Raw genomic sequence first — 22,909 nt, 5'->3', positions numbered from 1 at the left:
AAAATCTGATCACGTTATTTATGAAGTTATAGAATGAAAGGGACAGAACACGGGGCGCGTGGGACAGAGGCGTGGTTAATGTTTGAATTCAGAGCGCGAGCCCAGCTCAGCCAATCGGCTTCGCCCTGGTTGTATAAAGCCCGCTGCCGCTGGCTGAGAGAGCAAAGAGTTTCAGGTTTGACACAGACCCAAGAGCAGAGAAAATGGCCAGAACGAAGCAGACAGCGCGTAAATCCACCGGAGGAAAGGCTCCCAGGAAGCAGCTCGCCACCAAGGCGGCCCGCAAGAGCGCCCCGGCCACCGGCGGCGTCAAGAAGCCTCACCGTTACAGGCCCGGCACCGTGGCCCTGAGGGAGATCCGCCGCTACCAGAAGTCCACCGAGCTGCTCATCCGCAAGCTGCCCTTCCAGCGCCTCGTCAGGGAGATCGCCCAGGACTTCAAGACCGACCTGCGCTTCCAGAGCTCTGCCGTCATGGCTCTGCAGGAGGCCAGCGAGGCCTACCTGGTGGGTCTGTTCGAGGACACCAACCTGTGCGCCATCCACGCCAAGAGAGTGACCATCATGCCCAAGGACATCCAGCTGGCCCGACGCATCCGCGGAGAGAGGGCTTAAACTGACCCCGAGTGAACCCAAAGCAACGGCTCTTTTAAGAGCCACCAACACATTCTAAGAGCCACACTTGACCAGAACATTGCTTGGAATCCTAAATAGGGCCACCTTTAAAAAACATATTAAATACCAACTCAATTATGTGAAACTGTCATGTTCATGTGCAATTATACTCTCAAGCAATTAAGGCCAAGTTCATGTGCCTATAACTGATGTAAATAAGAGTGTACGTAACTGTATTAGTATTTAGTCTTATTCTAGCTAGTTTTACTTTACTTTTATTTATGGTTTTCCTCCATTCCCTATTAAGATATGAGAGGAGTTTTGTTCTATAAGAAGTTTTTTTTCTAATACTTCCTAAAGTTAATTCAGCCTAACACGTATGTTATATCATATATTTATAAGACATTTTTTTTTTTTGCCATTGCCAATGAACTGAATTCACGAACATAAGATTAAGATAAACCTTTAATAATCCACACAGTGGGGAAATGTCAGTGTTACAACATAGGTACAGAAGTGAGACATCAGATAACTTACACTTTTAATAGTTAAGATATTCCTTTATTGTCCCACATGGGGAAATTTCATTGGTGCAACGTTGGTAGATACAGATCACTTATAGGAAGTCTGAAAAACACTTTCAGTAGAAGATCTCCTATAAATAAATAAAAACTCCCATAGACAAATAAATAAATACATAAATACCATTGCATGTGATCACGACAGTAATTGCACATGCATATGTGTCACGACAGCACATAGACTGCACATGCATTTCACAGTAATTGCAATTCATGTGCAAATAGAGGAGCCCTTACAAAAGGAAAAAAAGAAAAACCTTATATTCTTAACAAAAGTAAAAAATAAATGAAACAAAAATGTACAATGATAAAACAACTTTTATAAACTCAAAACGAAAAACAATTCTAATCTGCTACAGGATACAATTATCAACATTACAATTTAGTAGTAGTGTTATAGCCACAGTGTTGTTCCCCATTGTAAGTTCTCTTGTCCTAAATGTACAGTCGTGAACTTGAATGTATTGTTTCATGTATTGTTACTTTGGTAAAGCGGAGAGGATGTCCGTGCTCTGATTGGAGAATCAAACTAACGCTCAGCCGACCAATCAGAAGTCAGCACTGCTGCTATATATACCGCCTGTGAGCGGCCACAGAGAACAGTTTCTCCCTCGTGTGAAATCATCTGATACTACAAACATGTCTGGAAGAGGAAAGGGCGCCGGTAAAGCCAGAGCAAAGGCAAAGAGCCGCTCCTCCAGAGCCGGGCTGCAGTTCCCCGTGGGCCGTGTGCACAGGCTGCTGAGGAAGGGTAACTACGCCCAGCGCGTCGGAGCCGGAGCTCCCGTCTACCTGGCCGCGGTGCTCGAGTACCTGACCGCTGAGATCCTGGAGTTGGCCGGTAACGCCGCCAGAGACAACAAGAAGACCAGGATCATCCCCCGCCACCTGCAGCTGGCCGTCCGCAACGACGAGGAGCTGAACAAGCTGCTGGGAGGAGTGACCATCGCCCAGGGAGGCGTGCTGCCCAACATCCAGGCCGTGCTCCTGCCCAAGAAGACCGAGAAGGCCAAGTAAAGCCAGACCCGGATAACAACACAACGGCTCTTTTAAGAGCCACCCACTCCAGAGTAGGAAACAAAACTGTTGCCTGATTTCTAACTGAAACTTGTTTGCAGGTCAACTTGTCCACATTTTAGTGACTTATAAATGGGTGAGAATATGTCAAACATGGCAAAGAAAATAATTGTCAAACGTCTCACTGGTCAAAACTAACAGTGATGAATTGGTCAAATCCCAAAACTAAAAGCCTGTTAAATATTCCAACAACCAAATTGAATTAAACCATATAAATTATAAAATGCTGTGATTTCAGGTACTCTTGAGTCTTGTTTTGCTTTGTCTATCCAAAAGTTAAAACTTGTCTAAATCCAGTTAAATGCCATATTATCTTCGCTCTCTAGTGGTGGATTTGATCACTGACGGTCATTTAACTGTGAATTCAAGTCACAGACAAAGCTCCCATTTTTATATATATATATATATATATTACATTTTTTTACGATTAAATAAACACAATTTTGATTGTTTTGTTTCATTTAGCAAAACCCTACACACAATTAGCACAACCACAAACCCAATTAGCAAAACACCTTAGCTCCTTTGCAAAATGAACCACTCTTGTAAAAACTCTTCACTAATTGATCAAAACCATATTTTTTTACACACCAGATACACACCAGTTACACACCAGATACACACAAGTTACACACCAGTTACACACCAGATACACACCAGTTACACACCAGATACACACCAGTTACACTCCAGATACACACCAGTTACACACCAGATACACTCCAGTTACACACCAGTTACACACCAGATACACACCAGTTACACACCAGATACACTCCAGTTATACACCAGTTACACACCAGATACACTCCAGTTACACACCAGTTACACACCAGATGGGTGTGGTCATTTGGCTCATGGGTGTGGTCATTTGGCACATGGGTGTGGTCATTTGACAGTCAGTGCTTTAGCATTGCAAAGAAGTGACATTTTGATAAACTTCTGTGTCTTAAATACATACAAGTGTGTTCAGTGTTGTAAATCACTGTGTGTGTTGTTTTGCACAAAGTGTGAACTGACTTATTGTGTTACAGTGGTGCAGATCTGAGGCCCAGTTTTGCTCCTTGACTGTAAGGTTTTGATAATTGGGCTAAACTTTAGATTTTAGTGTTTATTCAATAGTAAAAACAACTATAATATTAGTTAAAGTTTGTAGATCCCACAAGCACTTCTGTGAGAGTTGTTTAATACACAGTAAAGTACCATCAGTGATGAGATCAACTGCTTTGAAAATACATTTACTGTATCAGAAAACAAAATAAACACGTGTTCTAACTAAGAAAGGGTTAGGGTCAATTACAGAATTCACAGACTGGGAAATGCTTTGGCATCAAAGGTGCAACATACAATGTAAAATATATGAAAAAGGGAATGCATAATATTTTGTATTTACAAACAACTGGATTGAAGCTATGAATTTACCTTGTAATTATTTCTTGTGATTTAGTAAGAATTGAGCATTATTATCAATATGTGTACTTTTGGTTTTATTAAATGATAGTTCTGAATTTAGTAGTTTCATCTGAGATTTTCTTTTCTTTTTTTTTATTTAGATATTTTAGAAATCCTTTAGTTCTTTATTTCAATATTTCCCAGAGGAATTGTAAAAGAGAAAACACCACTTCTTATAATCCACCAATCAGCTTCGAGGAACAGCACAGCTCATCTGCATGAGGCTTGCTTTAAACCGCGGGGCGGCGCGCTCTCAAGTCATTCGTCCGTCTGTCCTCAGAACAGCTCACGATGCCTGAACCCGCCAAGGCCGCGCCCAAGAAGGGCTCCAAGAAAGCCGTGACCAAGACCGCTGGGAAAGGCGGCAAGAAGAGGAGAAAGTCCAGGAAGGAGAGCTACGCCATCTACGTGTACAAGGTGCTGAAGCAGGTCCACCCCGACACCGGCATCTCCTCCAAGGCCATGGGCATCATGAACTCTTTCGTCAACGACATCTTCGAGAGGATCGGCGGAGAGGCCTCCCGCCTGGCGCACTACAACAAGCGCTCCACCATCACCTCCAGAGAGATCCAGACCGCCGTGCGCCTCCTGCTGCCCGGAGAGCTGGCCAAGCACGCCGTGTCCGAGGGCACCAAGGCCGTGACCAAGTACACCAGCTCCAAGTAAACCCCAGTGTGCTCCAACCTTTCAACAACGGCCCTTCTCAGGGCCACCCACATCTGACAAAGATGAACGTCTACCACTTGCTTTTATATATGTATATATATATAATTAGATAAGAGGTCTCCACCCAGAGTAAAATTAGGTTGGTTAAACCGCTCTAAATTTGCAACGTCTGGTTAAATTCAAAGATTGTTTGACGGACTTGAAATGAATCATGCTCTGAATAAAGCAGTAAACTAAATATGTAAAGTTAGTTACTGGAGTGTTATACTCTATTGTAAATGGAAATGTTAAGTATTCATTCACAAATGTTACAACCTCGTAGATGAGCATATTTAATGTAGGCCCATATTATTAATAATGTATATACTTAGATTTTTGTGAAATGTTTCAAAAGTGGAAAGATGAGCACTTACGCACTTTATTGTGGAGTTAATTGTATGCTGTGAATGAACAGTATTTTCATTTAAGTGAAAGGGCATCGTTTTTCAGTTTGTTAATATCGTGAGAAATGTGTACGTTTTTTTCTTTTAAGACTAAAAAAAGCAAAAGTATTGTTCTGCGTAAACGACCTTTGGGAGGCACGTTCCTATTGGTGGAAGAACGGCCACGCCCACAGACTGTCTTCACCTGCGTCCGCAAAAGCAGGATAAACACCATTGGAGCGGCCGTTAGAGCCACATCTGACTCTTCCACCAAGAAACAGTAAACATGAGTGGACGCGGCAAAGGAGGAAAAGGACTCGGTAAAGGAGGCGCCAAGCGCCACCGCAAAGTTCTCCGTGACAACATCCAGGGCATCACCAAGCCCGCTATCCGCCGTCTGGCTCGCCGCGGCGGCGTGAAGCGTATCTCCGGTCTGATCTACGAGGAGACCCGCGGAGTGCTCAAGGTTTTCCTGGAGAACGTGATCCGTGACGCCGTCACCTACACCGAGCACGCCAAGAGGAAGACCGTGACCGCCATGGACGTGGTGTACGCCCTGAAGAGACAGGGCCGCACTCTGTACGGCTTCGGAGGTTAAACGACACTTGACTGAACACGACAACAACAACAACGGCTCTTTTAAGAGCCACACACATGTGCAGAAGAGCATTATCTTTTCTCATGGTTACACCTCGTTTGATCCTAAATTATTAAAACTGGAAAAAGTAGAATAAAACCGTAGATCTACAGCGTGGCTATGAACTGTCTCAGATATATGTTGTATTTTATATATATATATATATATATATAAATGGGAGCTCTATCTGTGACTTAAATTCACAGATAAATGACCAGTGATCACATCCACCACCAGAGAGTGAAGATAATATGGGATTTAACTGGATTTAGACAGTTTTAACTTCTGGATATAAAGACAAAACAAGACTCAAGAGTACCTGAAATCACAGCCCTTTATCATTTATATGGTGATTATATGGATGAAATGGACTGAACTGAAGTAACTGGACATTTACAAAATGAAAAGACCAACTTTAGCAGTGAACCTGAAAATGGGCACTTGGAGGTAATATTGAATGTACTGGTCAACTAAATGTATTAGAACAAAATCATAACTTGATTTTGGGCCCAAAATGAGTCCAAGACATTGTAACATCTTTCTGTTGTCTTTAGTCCACATCCAGAGCTGTCACAGCCCAGACAACCCCCTCTGCTCAAAACAATCTTCTGCTTCTTTATGCATTATCTCCCCCCGGGATGGTAAATAAGTTGGGAAGTATGAACCCGCCCAAACGTTATGAACCTGAGACTGGCCGTTGGATACGGGCCTGAGTCCGTCAATCGATCATGTTTATATGTTTGCAGACTGTGAGGATGCAGAGTTTACAACCGGCCACTAGAGGCCTGTATAGTCCAAGCTCAGGGAGCCGAGTAAAAGACCTGAGGACGGGCGAGCAGAGAGTGTGGAGCACGGGACGTAACATCGATTAGTTTATACCTGGCAAAACATTCCATTTCCATAGCATTTATTACACGGCCCTCAGACCCACGGCCCTCAGATCCACGGCCCTCAGAGGCCCTCAGAGGCCCTCAGACCCACGGCCCGCAGAGGCCCTCAGACCCACGGCCCTCAGAGGCCCTCAGAGGCCCTCAGACCCACGGCCCTCAGGCCCGTGGTGGTCATCAGTTTGATGATATGTTCAGTTATTAAACTCATGGATCATAGTTTTACGCCTGTAGGTTATTCGAGGCATTTGGGCTCACCCACGGCACCTCGCCCGTTCACGTCACCTACACGCGCTCTGATTGGTCTAGACCAGGGGGGTCAAACTCAATTGGGTCGCGGGCCGAACACAACGTAAAAAATAAAACAATACAAAATATAAGAAATAAATAGCTTTATAAAGCCTACGCTGTTTTTCAAGCAATTACTGGCTCAATTAAAAGAAATTACAAACACGTTTGTTCTCATAAACTGAAATGTATTTAGAAAAACAAGTGTCATTTCACCAACTCTGAGCTTCAGTTTATGAGCATCACAACTTCAGAGTTGATCTACAGAGATAAACATTTAGTCTATTGTTAAATATAGTTAAATATTGTATTTGAATTAACAAAATAAACTTCTCAAGATCTAAAAAAACCTTTTAAAAGTACTAAGTAACATTTCCACTTCTGTGTAGTTCTCTGTAGTTCTCTGTAGTTCTCTGTAGTCATCTGTAGTTCTCTGTAGTTCTCTGTAGTCCTCTGTAGTTCTCTGTAGTTCTCTGTAGTCATCTGTAGTCCTCTGTAGTCCTCTGTAGTTCTCTGTAGTTCTCTGTAGTTCTCTGTAGTCATCTGTAGTCCTCTGTAGTTCTCTGTAGTCATCTGTAGTTCTCTGTAGTTCTCTGTAGTCATCTGTAGTTCTCTGTAGTCATCTGTAGTCCTCTGTAGTTCTCTGTAGTCATCTGTAGTTCTCTGTAGTTCTCTGTAGTCATCTGTAGTCCTCTCTAGTCCTCTGTAGTTCTCTGTAGTCATCTGTAGTCCTCTGTAGTTCTCTGTAGTCATCTGTAGTCCTCTGTAGTCCTCTGTAGTTCTCTGTAGTTCTCTGTAGTCATCTGTAGTTCTCTGTAGTCATCTGTAGTCCTCTGTAGTTCTCTGTAGTCATCTGTAGTTCTCTGTAGTTCTCTGTAGTCCTCTGTAGTCATCTGTAGTCCTCTGTAGTTCTCTGTAGTCCTCTGTAGTTCTCTGTAGTTCTCTGTAGTCCTCTGTAGTTCTCTGTAGTCATCTGTAGTCCTCTGTAGTTCTCTGTAGTCATATGTAGTTCTCTGTAGTTATCTGTAGTCATCTGTAGTTCTCTGTAGTTCTCTGTAGTTCTCTGTAGTCCTCTGTAGTTCGCTGTAGTTCTCTGTAGTTCTCTGTAGTTCTCTCTAGTCCTCTGTAGTTCTCTGTAGTCATCTGTAGTTCTCTGTAGTCATATGTAGTTCTCTGTAGTTCTCTGTAGTTCTCTGTAGTCATCTGTAGTTCTCTGTAGTTCTCTGTAGTTCTCTGTAGTTCTCTGTAGTCCTCTGTAGTTCTCTGTAGTCCTCTGTAGTTCGCTGTAGTCATCTGTAGTCCTATGTAGTTCTCTGTAGTTCTCTGTAGTCCTCTGTAGTTCTCTGTAGTCCTCTGTAGTCCTCTGTAGTTCTCTGTAGTCCTCTGTAGTTCTCTGTAGTCATATGTAGTTATCTGTAGTTCTCTGTAGTTCTCTGTAGTTCTCTGTAGTCATCTGTAGTTCTCTGTAGTTCTCTGTAGTCCTCTGTAGTTCTCTGTAGTTCTCTGTAGTTCTCTGTAGTCCTCTGTAGTTCTCTGTAGTTCTCTGTAGTTCTCTGTAGTCCTCTGTAGTTCTCTGTAGTCCTCTGTAGTTCTCTGTAGTTCTCTGTAGTCATCTGTAGTCCTCTGTAGTTCTCTGTAGTTCTCTGTATCATCTGTAGTCCTTTGTAGTTCTCTGTAGTCCTCTGTAGTCCTCTGTAGTTCTCTGTAGTCCTCTGTAGTTCTCTGTAGTTCTCTGTATTCCTCTGTAGTTCTCTGTAGTTCTCTGTAGTTCTCTGTAGTTCTCTGTAGTCATCTGTAGTCCTCTGTAGTCCTCTGTAGTTCTCTGTAGTCATCTGTAGTTCTCTGTAGTTCTCTGTAGTCCTCTGTAGTCCTCTGTAGTTCTCTGTAGTCCTCTGTAGTTCTCTGTAGTTATCTGTAGTTCTCTGTAGTCCTCTGTAGTTCTCTGTAGTCCTCTGTAGTCCTCTGTAGTTCTCTGTAGTCATCTGTAGTTCTCTGTAGTTCTCTGTAGTTATCTGTAGTTCTCTGTAGTCATCTGTAGTTCTCTGTAGTTCTCTGTAGTTCTCTGTAGTCCTCTGTAGTCCTCTGTAGTCCTCTGTAGTTCTCTGTAGTCCTCTGTAGTTCTCTGTAGTCCTCTGTAGTCCTCTGTAGTTCTCTGTAGTCATCTGTAGTTCTCTGTAGTTCTCTGTAGTTCTCTGTAGTTCTCTGTAGTCATCTGTAGTTCTCTGTAGTTCTCTGTAGTTCTCTGTAGTCATCTGTAGTTCTCTGTAGTTCTCTGTAGTTCTCTTTACACCTGAACTGACTCACCATTAAACACAAACACACGTGGAGCGTTTAAGGAGGTTAAGTTTCGCCTCAGGCCTTGAAAATATAGAATAAGTTGCATGAGCCACAGTTTCCATCAAACCAAACTCTTTTTCAAATCGTGGGCCAAATATTATGTACAAAATAAAACAATACAAAATGGCCACTGGGGGAGTCTGCGACATGCTGCAGCGAGCCACGCCCTATCCAGATATTATAATAGATCCATGCATGATGATCTGGTGCCGACCATAACTTTATTCACACGTATTTACGACATAATAAGCATCATGTTTAGCATTTTGTGGCGCTGGCTACTTCCTGGTGTATTTGTCGATACACTTATGATGCTAATGTAGACTTATTTATGTTTGTTTTTCAGTTTCATTCGAACTTTTCACACCACAATTGTAAATCATTGTAAGCTGTCTTGATCTGCGTTTCAAATACACAACTATTCAACGCGTAGAGAGCAGATCTGAGAGCAGTACAGTATCTGTGTTAGAGATAATTGTGATGTAGAATGTACCAGCTTTAGCTCACACTTCCAGGTTTGTTCTCTACTGTTATTGTCTGTGTTAAGGATAACTGTTGTGTTATTTTAACACAACTGTTGTGTTATTTTAACATAACTGTTGTGTTATTTTAACATAACTGTTGTGTTATTTTAACATAACTGTTGTGTTATTTTAACATAACTGTTGTGTTATTTTAACATAACTGTTGTGTTATTTTACCATAACTGTTGTGTTATTTACCTGCCTTCTCTTACACGGTTTGTATGTCTGCAGTGCTTCTTCATTGTTGTCATTAAATAGTTTTCCTGACATTTAGTGTATTTCTTCAGTTAACGTTGCTAAATATACTTTAACCCTTCGGGGTCCGAAGCTTTTTTGGCCGTTCTTGGGTACCTTCAATTTTGCCCTGATATACTACATTAAGAAATGTTTACCAGACCAATGTTGGGTATCTTTTTTCCAGCACAACCTCATCAATATGTTCAGTTAGTTTTTCACTTTGACATACTATTTCAACATACTGGACCTAAACACACACAGAAAACACAAAGTCTAGAAAAATTATGTTTTTTTCATTATAAAACCCTCAAACATGCTCAACCAAGCGTTTAAAAAGGTTCAAAGTGAACCACAAGGTGCAAATATGAACATATAAAAGTATTCTTGTGATATATACAAGCAATAAACAACTATTTACAATAAAAAGTTGCTAAATCCACAGGCGTTTTTCTATTTGTGCTACAACAGTTTCTGTCCAAAATGACAGAGAGCCACATCACAGGCCTTGTACTTCCATGTGAGTGATGTTCAGAAGGAGCTCTAAACCAGGACTAAACCAGGACTAAACCAGGACTAAACCAGGACTAAACCAGGACTAAACCAGGTCTAAACCAGGACTAAACCAGGACTAAACCAGGACTAAACCAGGTCTAAACCAGGTCTAAACCAGGTCTAAACCAGGACTAAACCAGGTCTAAACCAGGACTAAACCAGGTCTAAACCAGGTCTAAACCAGGTCTAAACCAGGACTAAACCAGGACTAAACCAGGACTAAACCAGGTCTAAACCAGGACTAAACCAGGACTAAACCAGGACTAAACCAGGTCTAAACCAGGTCTAAACCAGGTCTAAACCAGGACTAAACCAGGTCTAAACCAGGACTAAACCAGGTCTAAACCAGGTCTAAACCAGGTCTAAACCAGGACTAAACCAGGACTAAACCAGGACTAAACCAGGTCTAAACCAGGACTAAAGCAGGTCTAAACCAGGTCTAAACCAGGTCTAAACCAGGTCTAAACTTGATCAACATGAAGTGTGCCCCTCATTTTGCTTCACAACAACTATATTACTGGCAATGAAATACTTGAAATACTAAAACTCTTCAAAACTACTCAAAAACAGCATGATTCCTCTCGTTCGTTCTTCCTCTTTGACTATTTGTCATGTGACTAATGTTTACATTACTCGTGTGCGTCCTGAACATCCGGGTTAGCACAAGCTAACGTTTTTTTCAGATCCTTTTTCTCACAAAAGACGACAAAGTTATTATAATAAATGCAACGCGCGCATAAAAGAGTGCATATTTTTCCGCACATTTTTAATGGAATTGAAATGATCATTACTTCGGTTTTATTAGGTGGATTTACACAAAACTTTACTCAGACGTAGCATGTTCATGAGTGTGAGTTGGTGGGCGGAGCATGTTCATGAGTGTGAGTTGGTGGGCGGAGCATGTTCATGAGTGTGAGTTGGTGGGCGGAGCATGTTCATGAGTGAGTTGGTGGGCGGAGCATGTTCATGAGTGTGAGTTGGTGGGCGGAGCATGTTCATGAGTGAGTTGGTGGGCGGAGCATGTTCATGAGTGTGAGTTGGTGGGCGGAGCATGTTCATGAGTGTGAGTTGGTGGGCGGAGCATGTTCATGAGTGAGTTGGTGGGCGGAGCATGTTCATGAGTGTGAGTTGGTGGGCGGAGCATGTTCATGAGTGAGTTGGTGGGCGGAGCATGTTCATGAGTGTGAGTTGGTGGGCGGAGCATGTTCATGACGCTGTAAACATGCCACAGTCTTTCATGCTCTGTCCCACATAAGATAAGGTAAGATAAGCCTTTATTGTCCACACATGGGGAAATTTTGATGTTGCAACGCAGTAGATACAGGGGTAAAGAACAGAAAACTTATAGGAAGTTAAAAAAAAACACTCTTAATAGAAGAATTCTTATAAAGAAAAAAAAAAAAACTCTTATTAACAAAACTCCTGTAAACAGGTCCTCTCATATCTTAATAGGGAATGGAGGGAAGAAAATAAAAATAAAGATAAAATAAGATAAGATAAGATAAGATAAGATAAGATAATCCTTTATTGTCCCACATGGGGAAATTCCATTGATGCAACGCAGGTAGATACAGAGGTAGATACAGAAGAAAAGAACAAATAACTTATAGAAAGTTTGAAAAACACTCTCAGTAGAAGATCTCTTATAAAAAATCTCAATAATAATAATAATAATAATAATAATAATAGCTGGCATTAGACAAATAATACTAATAATAATGGTAAAGTAAACACTCTTATTTACATCAGTTATATGCACATGGGTATGACAGTATTGCACATGGGTATGACAGCATTGCACATGGGTATGACAGTATTGCACATGGGTATGACAGTATTGCACATGGGTATGACAGTATTGCACATGGGTATGTCAGTATTGCACATGGGTATGACAGGATTGGACATGGGTATGACAGGATTGCACATGGGTATGATAGTATTGCACATGGGTGTGACAGTATTGCACATGGGTATGACAGTATTGCACATGAGTATGTCAGTATTGCACATGGGTGTGACAGTATTGCACATGGGTATGACAGGATTGGACATGGGTATGACAGGATTGCACATGGGTATGATAGTATTGCACATGGGTGTGACAGTATTGCACATGGGTATGACAGTATTGCACATGAGTATGTCAGTATTGCACATGGGTGTGACAGTATTGCACATGGGTATGACAGTATTGCACATGGGTGTGACAGTATTGCACATGGGTCTGACAGTATTGCACATGGGTATGACAGTATTGCACATGGGTGTGACAGTATTGCACATGAGTATGACAGTATTGCACATGGGTGTGACCGTATTGCACATGGGTGTGACCGTATTGCACATGGGTATGACAGTATTGCACATGGGTGTGACAGTATTGCACATGGGTATGACAGTATTGCACATGGGTGTGACAGTATTGCACATGGGTATGACAGTATTGCACATGTGTATGACAGTATTGCACATGGGTATGACAGTATTGCACATGGGTATGACAGTGTGTGTTGAAGAGTGTGACAGCAGCAGAAGGACAGACTGTGAAACGTCTCCTTCACACAGCGAGGGTGGATCAGTCACTGAAGGTGCTCTCCAGAGTGGACAGAGTGTCCTGCAGGGGGCAGAGTGTCCTGCAGGGGGCGACACTCATGGTCCAGCATAGATGTGAGTTTAGCCAGGACCCTTCTGTCCCCCACCTCCTGCACCGAGTCCAAAGGACAGCCCAGGACGGAGCTTTGTCCAGCTTCTTCCTCTCCCTCTCTGTGATGCTGCTGCTCCAGCAGACCACACCTACAGGAGCTGATGCACCACAGAGTCAGAGAAGGTCTTCAGGAGTGGCCCTGTCAGGAGTGGCCCTGTCACTCCAAAAGACCTGAGTCTCCTCAGGAGGTAGAGCCCACTCTGGCTCTTCCTGTACAGTCTGTGTTATGAGTCCAGTCCAGTTTGTGGTTCAGATGAACACCAGGTCCTTGTATGAGTCACTCTCTCAATGTCCCGTCCCTGGATGTTCTCTGGTGAGGGGGGCGTGGCCTCTGTGGAAGTCCACCACCATCTCCTTGGTCTTCCCCGCGTTGATGAGGAGGTGGTTCCGCTGACACCAGTCCACAAAGTCCTGCTCCAGTCCTCTGTCCTCCACATCATCATCGTCCGTGATGAGTCCGATGATGGCAGAGTGGTCAGAGAACTTCTGCAGGACACAGCTGTCCGTGTCGTGTCTGAGGTCTGCAGTGTAGAGGGTGAAGAGAAAGGGCGCAAGGATGGTGCCCTGGGGCGCCCCCACACTGCAGGGCCCCCACACTGCAGGTCCCACACTGCAGGTCCGAGTGTCAGACACACAGTCCCGGGCTCTCACAAACTGGGGTCGGTCTGTGAGGTCGTCCAGGATCCACTCTGCAGGTCGTACTCCACACCAGCCGTCTCCAGCTTGTCCCTCAGGAGCTGATGGTGTTGAAGGCGCTGGAGAGATGAAAGAACAGGATCCTCACAGAGCTGCCAGGCTTCTCCAGGTGAGAGAGAGAGCGGTGCAGCAGGAGATGACGGCGTCCTCCACTCCGATGTCAGGCCGATATGCAAACTGCAGCGGGTCCATGGCTGGGCTCACGGTGGAGCGGAGGTGGTCCAGGACCAGATCCAGTGTCTTCATCAGGACGTGAGACCCACCGGCCTGAAGCTGTTGAGGTCTTTGGCGTGTGGTGTCTTGGGCACAGGTACCAGACAAGAGGTCTTCAGACCTGTGGTACCACCCTCAGCTTCAGGCTCATGTTCCGCGGCTTGTTGTATGGAAAACACCGTCCGGAGGGAACAGTGTTCTCAAAACAGAAGTTGATGTAGTCCTGATGCTCTGTGATGGTGCTGATGTCCTCCCCATGTGGGCCATAGAGCTCAGTCCAGACAGTGGTGCTGAAGCAGTCCCTCAGAGTCTCCTCGCTCTCAGCAGAGCACCTCCTCACCACACGGGGCATGTTTAACACTTTATATGTGACACATGTTTAACACTTTATATGTGACACGTGTTTAACACTTTATATGTGACACATGTTTAACACTTTATATGTGACACGTGTTTAACACTTTATATGTGACACGTGTTTAACACTTTATATGTGACACGTGTTTAACACTTTATATGTGACACATGTTTAACACTTTATATGTGACACGTGTTTAACAGTTTATATGTGACACATGTTTAACACTTTATATGTGACACATGTTAAACATGTGTCACATATAAAGTGTTAAACACTTTATATGTGACACATGTTTAACACTTTATATGTGACACGTGTTTAACACTTTATATGTGACACATGTTTAACACTTTATATGTGACACATGTTTAACACTTTATATGTGACACATGTTTAACACTTTATATGTGACACATGTTTAACACTTTATATGTGACACGTGTTTAACACTTTATATGTGACACATGTTTAACACTTTATATGTGACAGGTGGAATCTTTACAGACGCGACGCTAAACACTTCGACCGGCTCAAGTTTCTTTCATAAAAAATATAAATATCCGCACGTTTTACGACCTCGTTCAGAATGACACTGGAATATGTCACAAATGTATTATAATGAGTGTCTGCTTATGATTATCATATTATTATGATTATCATAAACAGACACTATATGTTCATTGTAGGTTTTTTGACGCGTTTCAGCTCCTTCACACTTTCACCGTCTTAGGGGCTGTTGCTTTAGACATTTTTTACATACCAGAATATTTTTCAGTATTTGCAAAAGTAAATTGCTAATGCTAAGCGTCTCTACAGGGAGGAGGGGGTGCAGCCGGGTCACAGAGGCTCTCTCTTTCTCCCTGCTCAGGTCTGCGTTCAGCACGATCTTGCAATTTGTCAGGACAAACTACTATTTGAGTCGCAAACTACGCAATCTGTGAATTACTGAGCGTCGTTTGGTATGTCACAAAACGCAGCAGAAAACATGGACGGGCGGCAGGCCGAATATATATCAGCAAATATTGAAAATGTTCAACAACTCATGTAGTACTCTGACACACGTGTCACAACTAAACTACATGTTGTTGTTGTTGTTGTTTTTTTGGCGGTTGGTATCCAAGTGTTGCATCACCGCCAGACTTTATTCTTTCGACTTCATTTGTCAGAGTCCGACCGGCTTTATTCCAGGACTGACTCCTTCATCTTCCTCTCCTTTGACGTTCGGTGCTTCTGCCACAGCTTTATTCTTTAGGCTTTGATATTTCCACTGATGTCGTTGCTTGGCAGCCGTGCATCTACGAGACTGGGCGAGGACAGGAGACCACGCCCAGTTCTTCACTCTGATCACTCTGACTCCCCAAAAGTAGAACCTCCATCACTCCGACTCCCATTTAGCACCTTTAGCCTGTTTTTTATTTCTGCCCAATCCAGCTCTTTTGTTCCAAGGAATCTTCCTGTAGCTTTAGCAATGATCCTGATCCTTTCAGTTTTGTTGTTGTTGTTGTTTTATGGCGGTTGGTTTCCAAGCGTTACATCGCCTTCCATTACTTTGGTGTTTCAAAGCCCATGAGTTCAAAGCACGTTATAACATCCTCTTCCTCCTCATCCTCAATGCTCATTCCATGGCTCGAGCCGAACAAGAATAAAGTCTTTACTACACATGTAGTACTTTTATGCAAGAATGCAGACACTCTCAATGGCTTCAACCATTGCACAATATCTAGTTTATATATATTTTGTAAAGGTGGATTTATTGGTAGGAGCTGTACGCCAAAAAGTTTTTTTTTTCTTATGCCATGTGTTTATTTCTATACTGCACATTTTCAGTGATTCAATAGTGTCACTCAAATCCGAAACAATTAAAATGTATTTAATGAAGTTGATTGTTTTATCCCTTTATTGGAGGGAAAAAGGGATATTTTTTGTCGACTTTGAATTTGCTGAATTCACTCACACATATAATTTAGAATATGTTTACAGCAGAAGAGACAGTTTAGGTCTAAAACATGAGATCTGGATCGTGCTCATCAAAAACATCTTCACCTTCTGTCTGCGCCTCCTTGTGGTTTGAATCAGAAATGTCTGTTCTATTGTTGTTTCGCTGCAGTAAGTTAGATTCAGATTTGACTGTAGATTGAGACATTTTGTTGTTTGAAGATAAAATTCCATCTAAATAATGTCAGCCTTTGCGATTTGATAATTGTGCCGAATCAAATGGTGATTGTCATATTTTGTGGTCTTATTGAGGACATTTGCAGAGGGTCTGGTGGATGTCGCCCTCTTGTGGCAGAACAGAGTAAGTTTCACACACGCTGCAGACTTGAATGTATAAGATTGATAATGATGAAGGTAAACTTTTAAAAGTGATCTCAGAGGATTTGACTGACGTTTTTTTAGAGAACTGTTTAATTGATCAAAATAGCTAGAATTATTTTTTTTCAATTCAAATTACTAAGTCTAGAATAAATAGAATATACAGGACTCTAAATATACTGCTCAGAATGGGCCACGTACACGTAACACAAAGCTTCTTATTCTATTTCTTCATCTTTATTTGAGGGGTCCCTTGGGATTACTTTAAATTAATAACTTGATCGATCACAGATTATTCATATTCTGGACATGATCGAGGCCGTCTCTAATGGACAGGAATACTGTCCATGTTCAGTTTTTCTGCAACATGTTCCAAGCAAAAGGCTCTGTGCAGGTGAAAGGACCAGGGCAGCAGTGATAGAGCCAGTGATTCTCTGGGTGATAAAGTACAAATACAGAGGCATTCATCCAAGCACAGTCACTACCAAAGACTCAAACTCCTAGTGGCCAGAGAAGTCTGTTCCACCTCTGAAGACCGTGAGTACATTATAGGTTTGAACAGTTAGTCAGTGTAAACTGTGACTACTGTCATTAGTCACACTGACATCTGGTATCTGTAGTTCTTCCCTCTACAGGTGTCACTGAAGACTCAAGAATTGTAGTGTTGTTAATATTGATGTAGTGTTATTTTCATTAGGACTTGAATCAGAATTACAAGGTACTTTATTAAAATGGAAATGCTTTGATTGAATAACATGCATTAATACACAGTGCAGTTTTAAGTCAGTAGACTTTGGAGGCAACACAATAAGTCAGAACTAGAGTAAAGTGAATTTAGTCCAGGCTGTTGGAGGGAGAGGCTGTGCATAAGGGCTAACATAGCAAGCAAGAGGTTGTGAAGGAGAGTCCAATTACATCAGAGATCACATCCGCATCCTCTTCCGCATATTCTTCTCTGTAGTGACTCTTGGAGCTGGGCATGTGATGTCTTTAGCCTGGTCAGCACAGAAAGGCCTGATTTTTTCATGCAGATAGGTCTGCCTGTCAAAGTTCAGTCCAGGTGGGACCAGGACAGGAAGACAGTCAACCGGAGGCAGATCAGCTGAATTGCGCAGTAGCTGAAATTCCACAGGTTCTGCTTCACAGTGACTTTTTGCAAGCACCACACCTGGTCTCTCGGCATCAAAGCTGTAAACAATTAACAGGACATTTAAGAAATAGCAAACTATTTATCATAAAACACCATCATTAACCAATTAATTTTATATGAACACAATATGAGAGTTTCAATATAAACACCTGAAGTGCTGATAACTCTTGATCTTTGGAAGCCGTCTGAAGAAGGGACTCAGATGCTTCTGCCAGTCCAAGTTCTTGACAAACACTTTGCCATCCGCCGTTCCAACAAGCTGTGGGATATTGAGGTGAGACTCAGGAGAGCTGTTTTCCACTACCTGATGACAAGAGCGACAAATGTAAAAAAAATGAGAACAGAAGAAAAATAAGTTTTGCCAGGCTAATGTTTACACATTATAGTAGTCAAATAATATAAACTAACCTGAGCGATGTCTTCCAGAGTGTCGACCCTGGTCTTCATGTATGCTCGCTTGATAAGTCCAAAGCCACAATCAGGGGAGAATTTGGTGTGTCCAGCAATGGGGAAGTGGATGTCCATTGTGTGGTGAAGCTTGTGTCCAACACGCCAGGCAGCATACCACAACATGAAACTGTTTTTGTTTTGGCCACTGCAGTTGTCACAATGAAGATCCACGTATTTTTCTCCAACACCAAAGTTGTTGAAGAAATGATGCATGTAGCTTATGACTTCATTGCTTCCCTTACTTGACGACATGCCTTCATCGATCAGGAAATTGACCTGCTTCTGCATCCCTTCACAGGAGACACCAAAAAGGCCACATTGTCGTGGAGACAGGAAATACATTGGCCCCGGCTGCAGAGGGTTTGAGGGAAAGTGCATCTGTAGAAGACAGAGAGAGATTAGATTAAGACATGTGACATTTGATTAAGACATTTGTGTTTATTCATACAGTAACTGTCTAATATAGTTGTGATTCTGCATTTGCACTATTATTCTGCGACTTATTCTCTGAGCACTTTTATTGTACAGTGACAAAATCACCCTTCTAGGGGACATTTAATAAAGTGAAGTAAATGATGTGTGATAAATAGTACCTGCTGTGCAAAGTCGAAGCTGTAATGCATCCTGATGTCTTTGCTTGCTGGCGGTGAGGGTCCGAAAGACAGCACATTAGATTCTGTTGTCTGTCTGCAGGCAGCAATCAAAGAGTTGTAGAAAGTCCTCTCATTTTGCACAAGGGCAAGATGATGCACTTGCTTCTGGACCACTTCAGATTTTCTTTCATCTGGAAAGTTTGCACTTTGTATCAGCTGCTCGTTGTTGCTCTGACACCGCCAACAGAGATCTGCACGTGGCCTGCAGCTTCTGATGTGTGGGAGAAGCTGGTTCCACAGTGATCTGAAGCTTGATTTACAAACTACAGGCTCACCTGAAAAACAGATGTTGCTTATGGTTAATTAAACTGTAATTGCTAATCATTAACTCATGAAAATCACTGAAATAATGTTTTACACTTACCAAGCTCCTTAGCAGACTTCATGTAGAGACGCCAAACTGAGGCCTTAGTCACATGGGTTGGGAGCAACTTCACATGCCAGTCCTTATGGCCCGGATGTCGGCCCGGCAACATGATGGAATGGACTTCTGCATAGTTTTTGATGAAATCCACAACTGTGTGGATTACTTTGCGGCTGATGAACCTGGCTTTATGTGGCTGAGAGCGCTTCTTCCTCAAAAACCGTGGTCTCGCCCCATTGTCCTCATAGTGTTTAGTTATATCAGTCAGGGTGTCTTTGCCAATTCTGAAAAGGAAAACAAAGAAGTTTCACATAATGAGTCATGCCAACAGCATAGTTTAGATGTGCATATCATTTTAGCATGTAGCAGGGATTGCAATGTATCTTATGACTACTTACGCCATGAGGAACAGGAAAGTATTTCTGCAGACTTCATTGCCTCCGATGAAATACGTGGTCCGGGGGCACTTTCTTTTCACCTGAGGCTTGTTGGTGGATGTGGTCATCTCCGAAGTAGCTACTGTACGTCTGTTTGCCTCAAGATGTCCAATGATTCGCATGTCCTGCCACTCTTTTGCGGCTGCTAAAGAATCACTCCTTAGGTTGTACATAAGCTCTGGGGAAAGTCTGTCGCTACACGAATGTCTCCCGAGGAGAGACTCCTCCTTTCTTCTTGCGTAGCATTTGCAGTCAAAGTTACGGATTTTCTCCATTTCGTCTTTCTCCCCTTCAAATGTTACAGTAGAGATAGCGTCTGATATGTCACGCTCCAGCGCCTCTGCTGCGAGGCCGAAAGTTTCTTCCTCGTCTTCGTCGTCGTCTAAGGTCAGCTGTAGATTAGGGATGTTCTCCAGTTTGATGAAATCGCTCTCATCATCCGTGCACTCATCTTCAGATTCAGAAGTTAGATTACCATCTGGATAACCTGAAGCATCCGGCTTGTCGCAGAAGTACTCCCACAGAGTTGTGCTGTGAGAACCACGTTTGAGCTCCTCTGCAATACAGCTTGCTTGATCCATCTCGGTTCAATGCTTCTATAGTAGTGCTAAAGCCAGAGCGTGAGCCAGAATAAGTAGCCATGTGTATCGCTTTGTGCAGCTGATTGGTCGAAAAATAACAAAAGCGCTGCAGCAGTTCATATGGAAATTAGGTAACACGTTTATAATGAGGCGTACACTGTGATAGTAATACGCGCGCCGAAAAACACGACCAAAAACAACAGCACACTTCCGGTTACCCACAATGCCCCGCTCTCTCTTAAAGGGTCAGCCAGGCCGGTAACACAGTTCAGCATATTAATATTAATGTGAAGTTAATTTATGCTGTGAACAGTGCATTGTCGAAAAAAGCAAAAGTATTGTTTGTTCCGGGACATCTCCCCTTCGCCCGTTCCTATTGGTGGAAGAACTGCCCCGCCACAGACTGTCTTCACCTACGTTCGGAAAAGCAGTTTAAATCCCATAGAGCGGCCACTGGTGCCACATCCGACTCTTCTACTACGAAACAGTAAACATGAGTGGACGCGGCAAAGGAGGAAATGTTCAGTCAGAACCCTGGACAGTTCTGGGTGCGCCCAAAATTCTGTGGATAAATTTGGCATATGTTACGGAATACGTAAATATAAAGTTAAACTGTTGAAAGACTAATGGACAGTATGTTAATATTCCTAACTCCATCTCACTCGGTCCCTACAACGGCCGCATCATCTACCCCGGACAGATCAACTCCTGCTTCATCTGTCAGTCCCTCGACCATCAGGTGAGACAATGTCCACTGGTGAAGTGCTGGAGATGTGGGAATAATGGACACAAGGCCAAGGACTGTGAGTCTGAAGCTCTGTGCTCCCTGTGTGGGGAACATGGTCACACATATTTCACCTGCCCCAGCTCACACTACAATAAGTCCAGAGCACCGTCCACAAATACACAAGCAGACACTGATAACACCCGGATGTCTTATGCACAAGCCGCAACAGTCCAGCCATCCAATCTGACCACAGAGCAGCCTGTTACAAAGCCACTCCACAGCAAACAACCCAGACCTAAGCCCAGCTCCACATCTGAGCACCCTGACCCCCGCCCGCCTCTGCCGCCCTCTAGAGGCTCGGAGGTGCAGCGCCAGCCAGGGCTCTCTCGAGGCGCCTCCACTGTGCGCAGTAACCGGTCCGAACAGCCGCCGACTGCGACCAGTGGCACCGTGAATTCGCCTGAACGCAGTGCCCGGCCTAAAAAACCGCCGCCTGTGATCGGTGCGCAGCCTGGTAAAACCAAGCCGCCGGAGACCAGCTCCCGACCCGCTTCTACTAAGCTCCCTCCTGGAGCCAACGTAAATACAACCATCTCCAAGCCGGCCTCCTGACCCGCCCTCCAACTGTCCGGAGCAGGATTTACACTCTGAACCACTAATAATTGATGACTCCGACTCTACGCACTCAAATATGCCCCCGTTACCATCCTCAGACGACTCCCACGACCCCCAGGGTGAAGGTGAGGAGTCTTCACTAAGTATTTCTGAAAGTGATCATGAGCAGCAATACGAGAGTGCGAGTGAGAGCCCGAGCTCTGAGATCAGCTCCGCCTCAGAGGCCACATGGAACCTGAGAGGGATCCAGTCGACCAAATACAGACAACCTAAAATAGACTTCCTGTTAAAAACAAACTATGATGTATTGTGTTTACAAGAGTTGCGCCTAAAAACTCCAAATGACGTGGAAGATGTCAATAATCTTTGGAAAAAAGGGAAATCTGTTGTGTCCATTGGGGAGGAAAGTGCTGATGGTGTTGGGATATTTTTTAAAAATGATGACGTTGAAATGATAAAACAAAGGGTCCTAATGCCTGGAAGGCTCCTGTTGGTAGACTGTTTTTATAGAAATAACAAATATAGAATTATCAATGTTTACACTGCACAGGCAAGAAATAGCAAATGTACATTATTCCGGAAGTTAAAAGAATGTTTACTTGTTAGTTATAATGTAATTTTATGTGGTAATTTTAATACTGTGACAGACGTGAAAGACAGAATAGCAAACACTCCAACACAAATGACCAAAGAGGGAAAACTTTTAAAAGATGTCACTGAAGATTTAATTGATGTTTACAGAGCACTGTACCCCAATAATATTGATTTTTACACGTTTCGACACCAAAACCAAAACTCCAATTGATCGTATTTATACTTCTTCAAATATTAAAGCTTTTAACTACAAAACAATATTAACTGAATTCTCTGACCACTTGATCGTCCAGACGTCACTCACTCACGGCCCGTCTGAACAGAAAGGATACTGGAAAGTTAATAATCAATGTTTTCAAAATGTACATGCAATAAATGAAATAAAACTAGAAATCCATAGAATAATCTCTTTAAAATGTTTAACCAACTCCTACATCTCTCTCTGGGAAATGTTTAAATCAAGATTAAACGTTTTCTTAAAAATCAAAGTAAAGAATTAAACAAAATAAAAAATGCATATTATGATAATTTAATTACTGAGTACATAAATCTGAAACACAATCCTGATAATAATGATGATGATATAACTAAGATCAAAGAAATAAAATCTCATATTAAACATATTAATTCTGAATTATTATTTAACATAACTAAAACAACAAATATTGACAATAACGGAAATATTGATCAAGCTGTTTTAAATTACACCAAAGAATTAAAAGATAAATTTATTGCTTCTGTCCAAGCCCCAAATGGCTCCATTATTTCAGAAGA

General features: G+C 42.7%; 5 protein-coding genes across 5 annotated transcripts; 4 read left to right on the top strand and 1 right to left on the bottom strand.

The window, feature by feature from the left end:
- The first annotated feature begins 194 nt into the window (after positions 1–194).
- Positions 195–630, top strand: LOC140375532 (histone H3). The gene has a single exon (XM_072461842.1). The coding sequence runs from the start codon at positions 204–206 to the stop codon at positions 612–614; it is 411 nt and encodes a 136-aa protein (XP_072317943.1). The 5' UTR covers positions 195–203; the 3' UTR covers positions 615–630.
- A 1,173-nt stretch (positions 631–1,803) lies between these two features.
- On the top strand, positions 1,804–2,259 carry LOC140375531 (histone H2A-like). The gene has a single exon (XM_072461841.1). The coding sequence runs from the start codon at positions 1,835–1,837 to the stop codon at positions 2,210–2,212; it is 378 nt and encodes a 125-aa protein (XP_072317942.1). The 5' UTR covers positions 1,804–1,834; the 3' UTR covers positions 2,213–2,259.
- A 1,740-nt stretch (positions 2,260–3,999) lies between these two features.
- LOC140375538 (histone H2B 1/2) lies at positions 4,000–4,459 on the top strand. The gene has a single exon (XM_072461848.1). It carries the CDS (start codon positions 4,016–4,018, stop codon positions 4,388–4,390), a length of 375 nt encoding a protein of 124 aa, XP_072317949.1. The 5' UTR covers positions 4,000–4,015; the 3' UTR covers positions 4,391–4,459.
- A 635-nt stretch (positions 4,460–5,094) lies between these two features.
- On the top strand, positions 5,095–5,427 carry LOC140375533 (histone H4). Its single transcript, XM_072461843.1, has one exon. The coding sequence runs from the start codon at positions 5,099–5,101 to the stop codon at positions 5,408–5,410; it is 312 nt and encodes a 103-aa protein (XP_072317944.1). The 5' UTR covers positions 5,095–5,098; the 3' UTR covers positions 5,411–5,427.
- An 11,828-nt stretch (positions 5,428–17,255) lies between these two features.
- On the bottom strand, positions 17,256–20,394 carry LOC140375535 (uncharacterized). The gene is made up of 6 exons (XM_072461844.1): positions 19,580–20,394; positions 19,182–19,465; positions 18,758–19,092; positions 18,123–18,542; positions 17,864–18,018; positions 17,256–17,752 (listed from the first exon to the last, which is right to left on the bottom strand). The coding sequence occupies exons 1-6, from the start codon at positions 20,197–20,199 to the stop codon at positions 17,488–17,490; spliced, it is 2,079 nt and encodes a 692-aa protein (XP_072317945.1). The 5' UTR covers positions 20,200–20,394; the 3' UTR covers positions 17,256–17,487.
- Between the last annotated feature and the right edge of the window lie 2,515 nt (positions 20,395–22,909).

The sequence above is a fragment of the Eucyclogobius newberryi genome, unplaced genomic scaffold (genome assembly GCF_026437365.1).
Source record: "Eucyclogobius newberryi isolate DKJ021-1_F unplaced genomic scaffold, fEucNew1.0.hap1 SCAF_320, whole genome shotgun sequence".
Taxonomy (NCBI): Eukaryota; Metazoa; Chordata; class Actinopteri; order Gobiiformes; family Gobiidae; genus Eucyclogobius; species Eucyclogobius newberryi.
The sequence above is the reverse complement of the archived record's forward strand: the minus strand, read 5'-3'. Positions and strand labels throughout refer to the sequence as shown.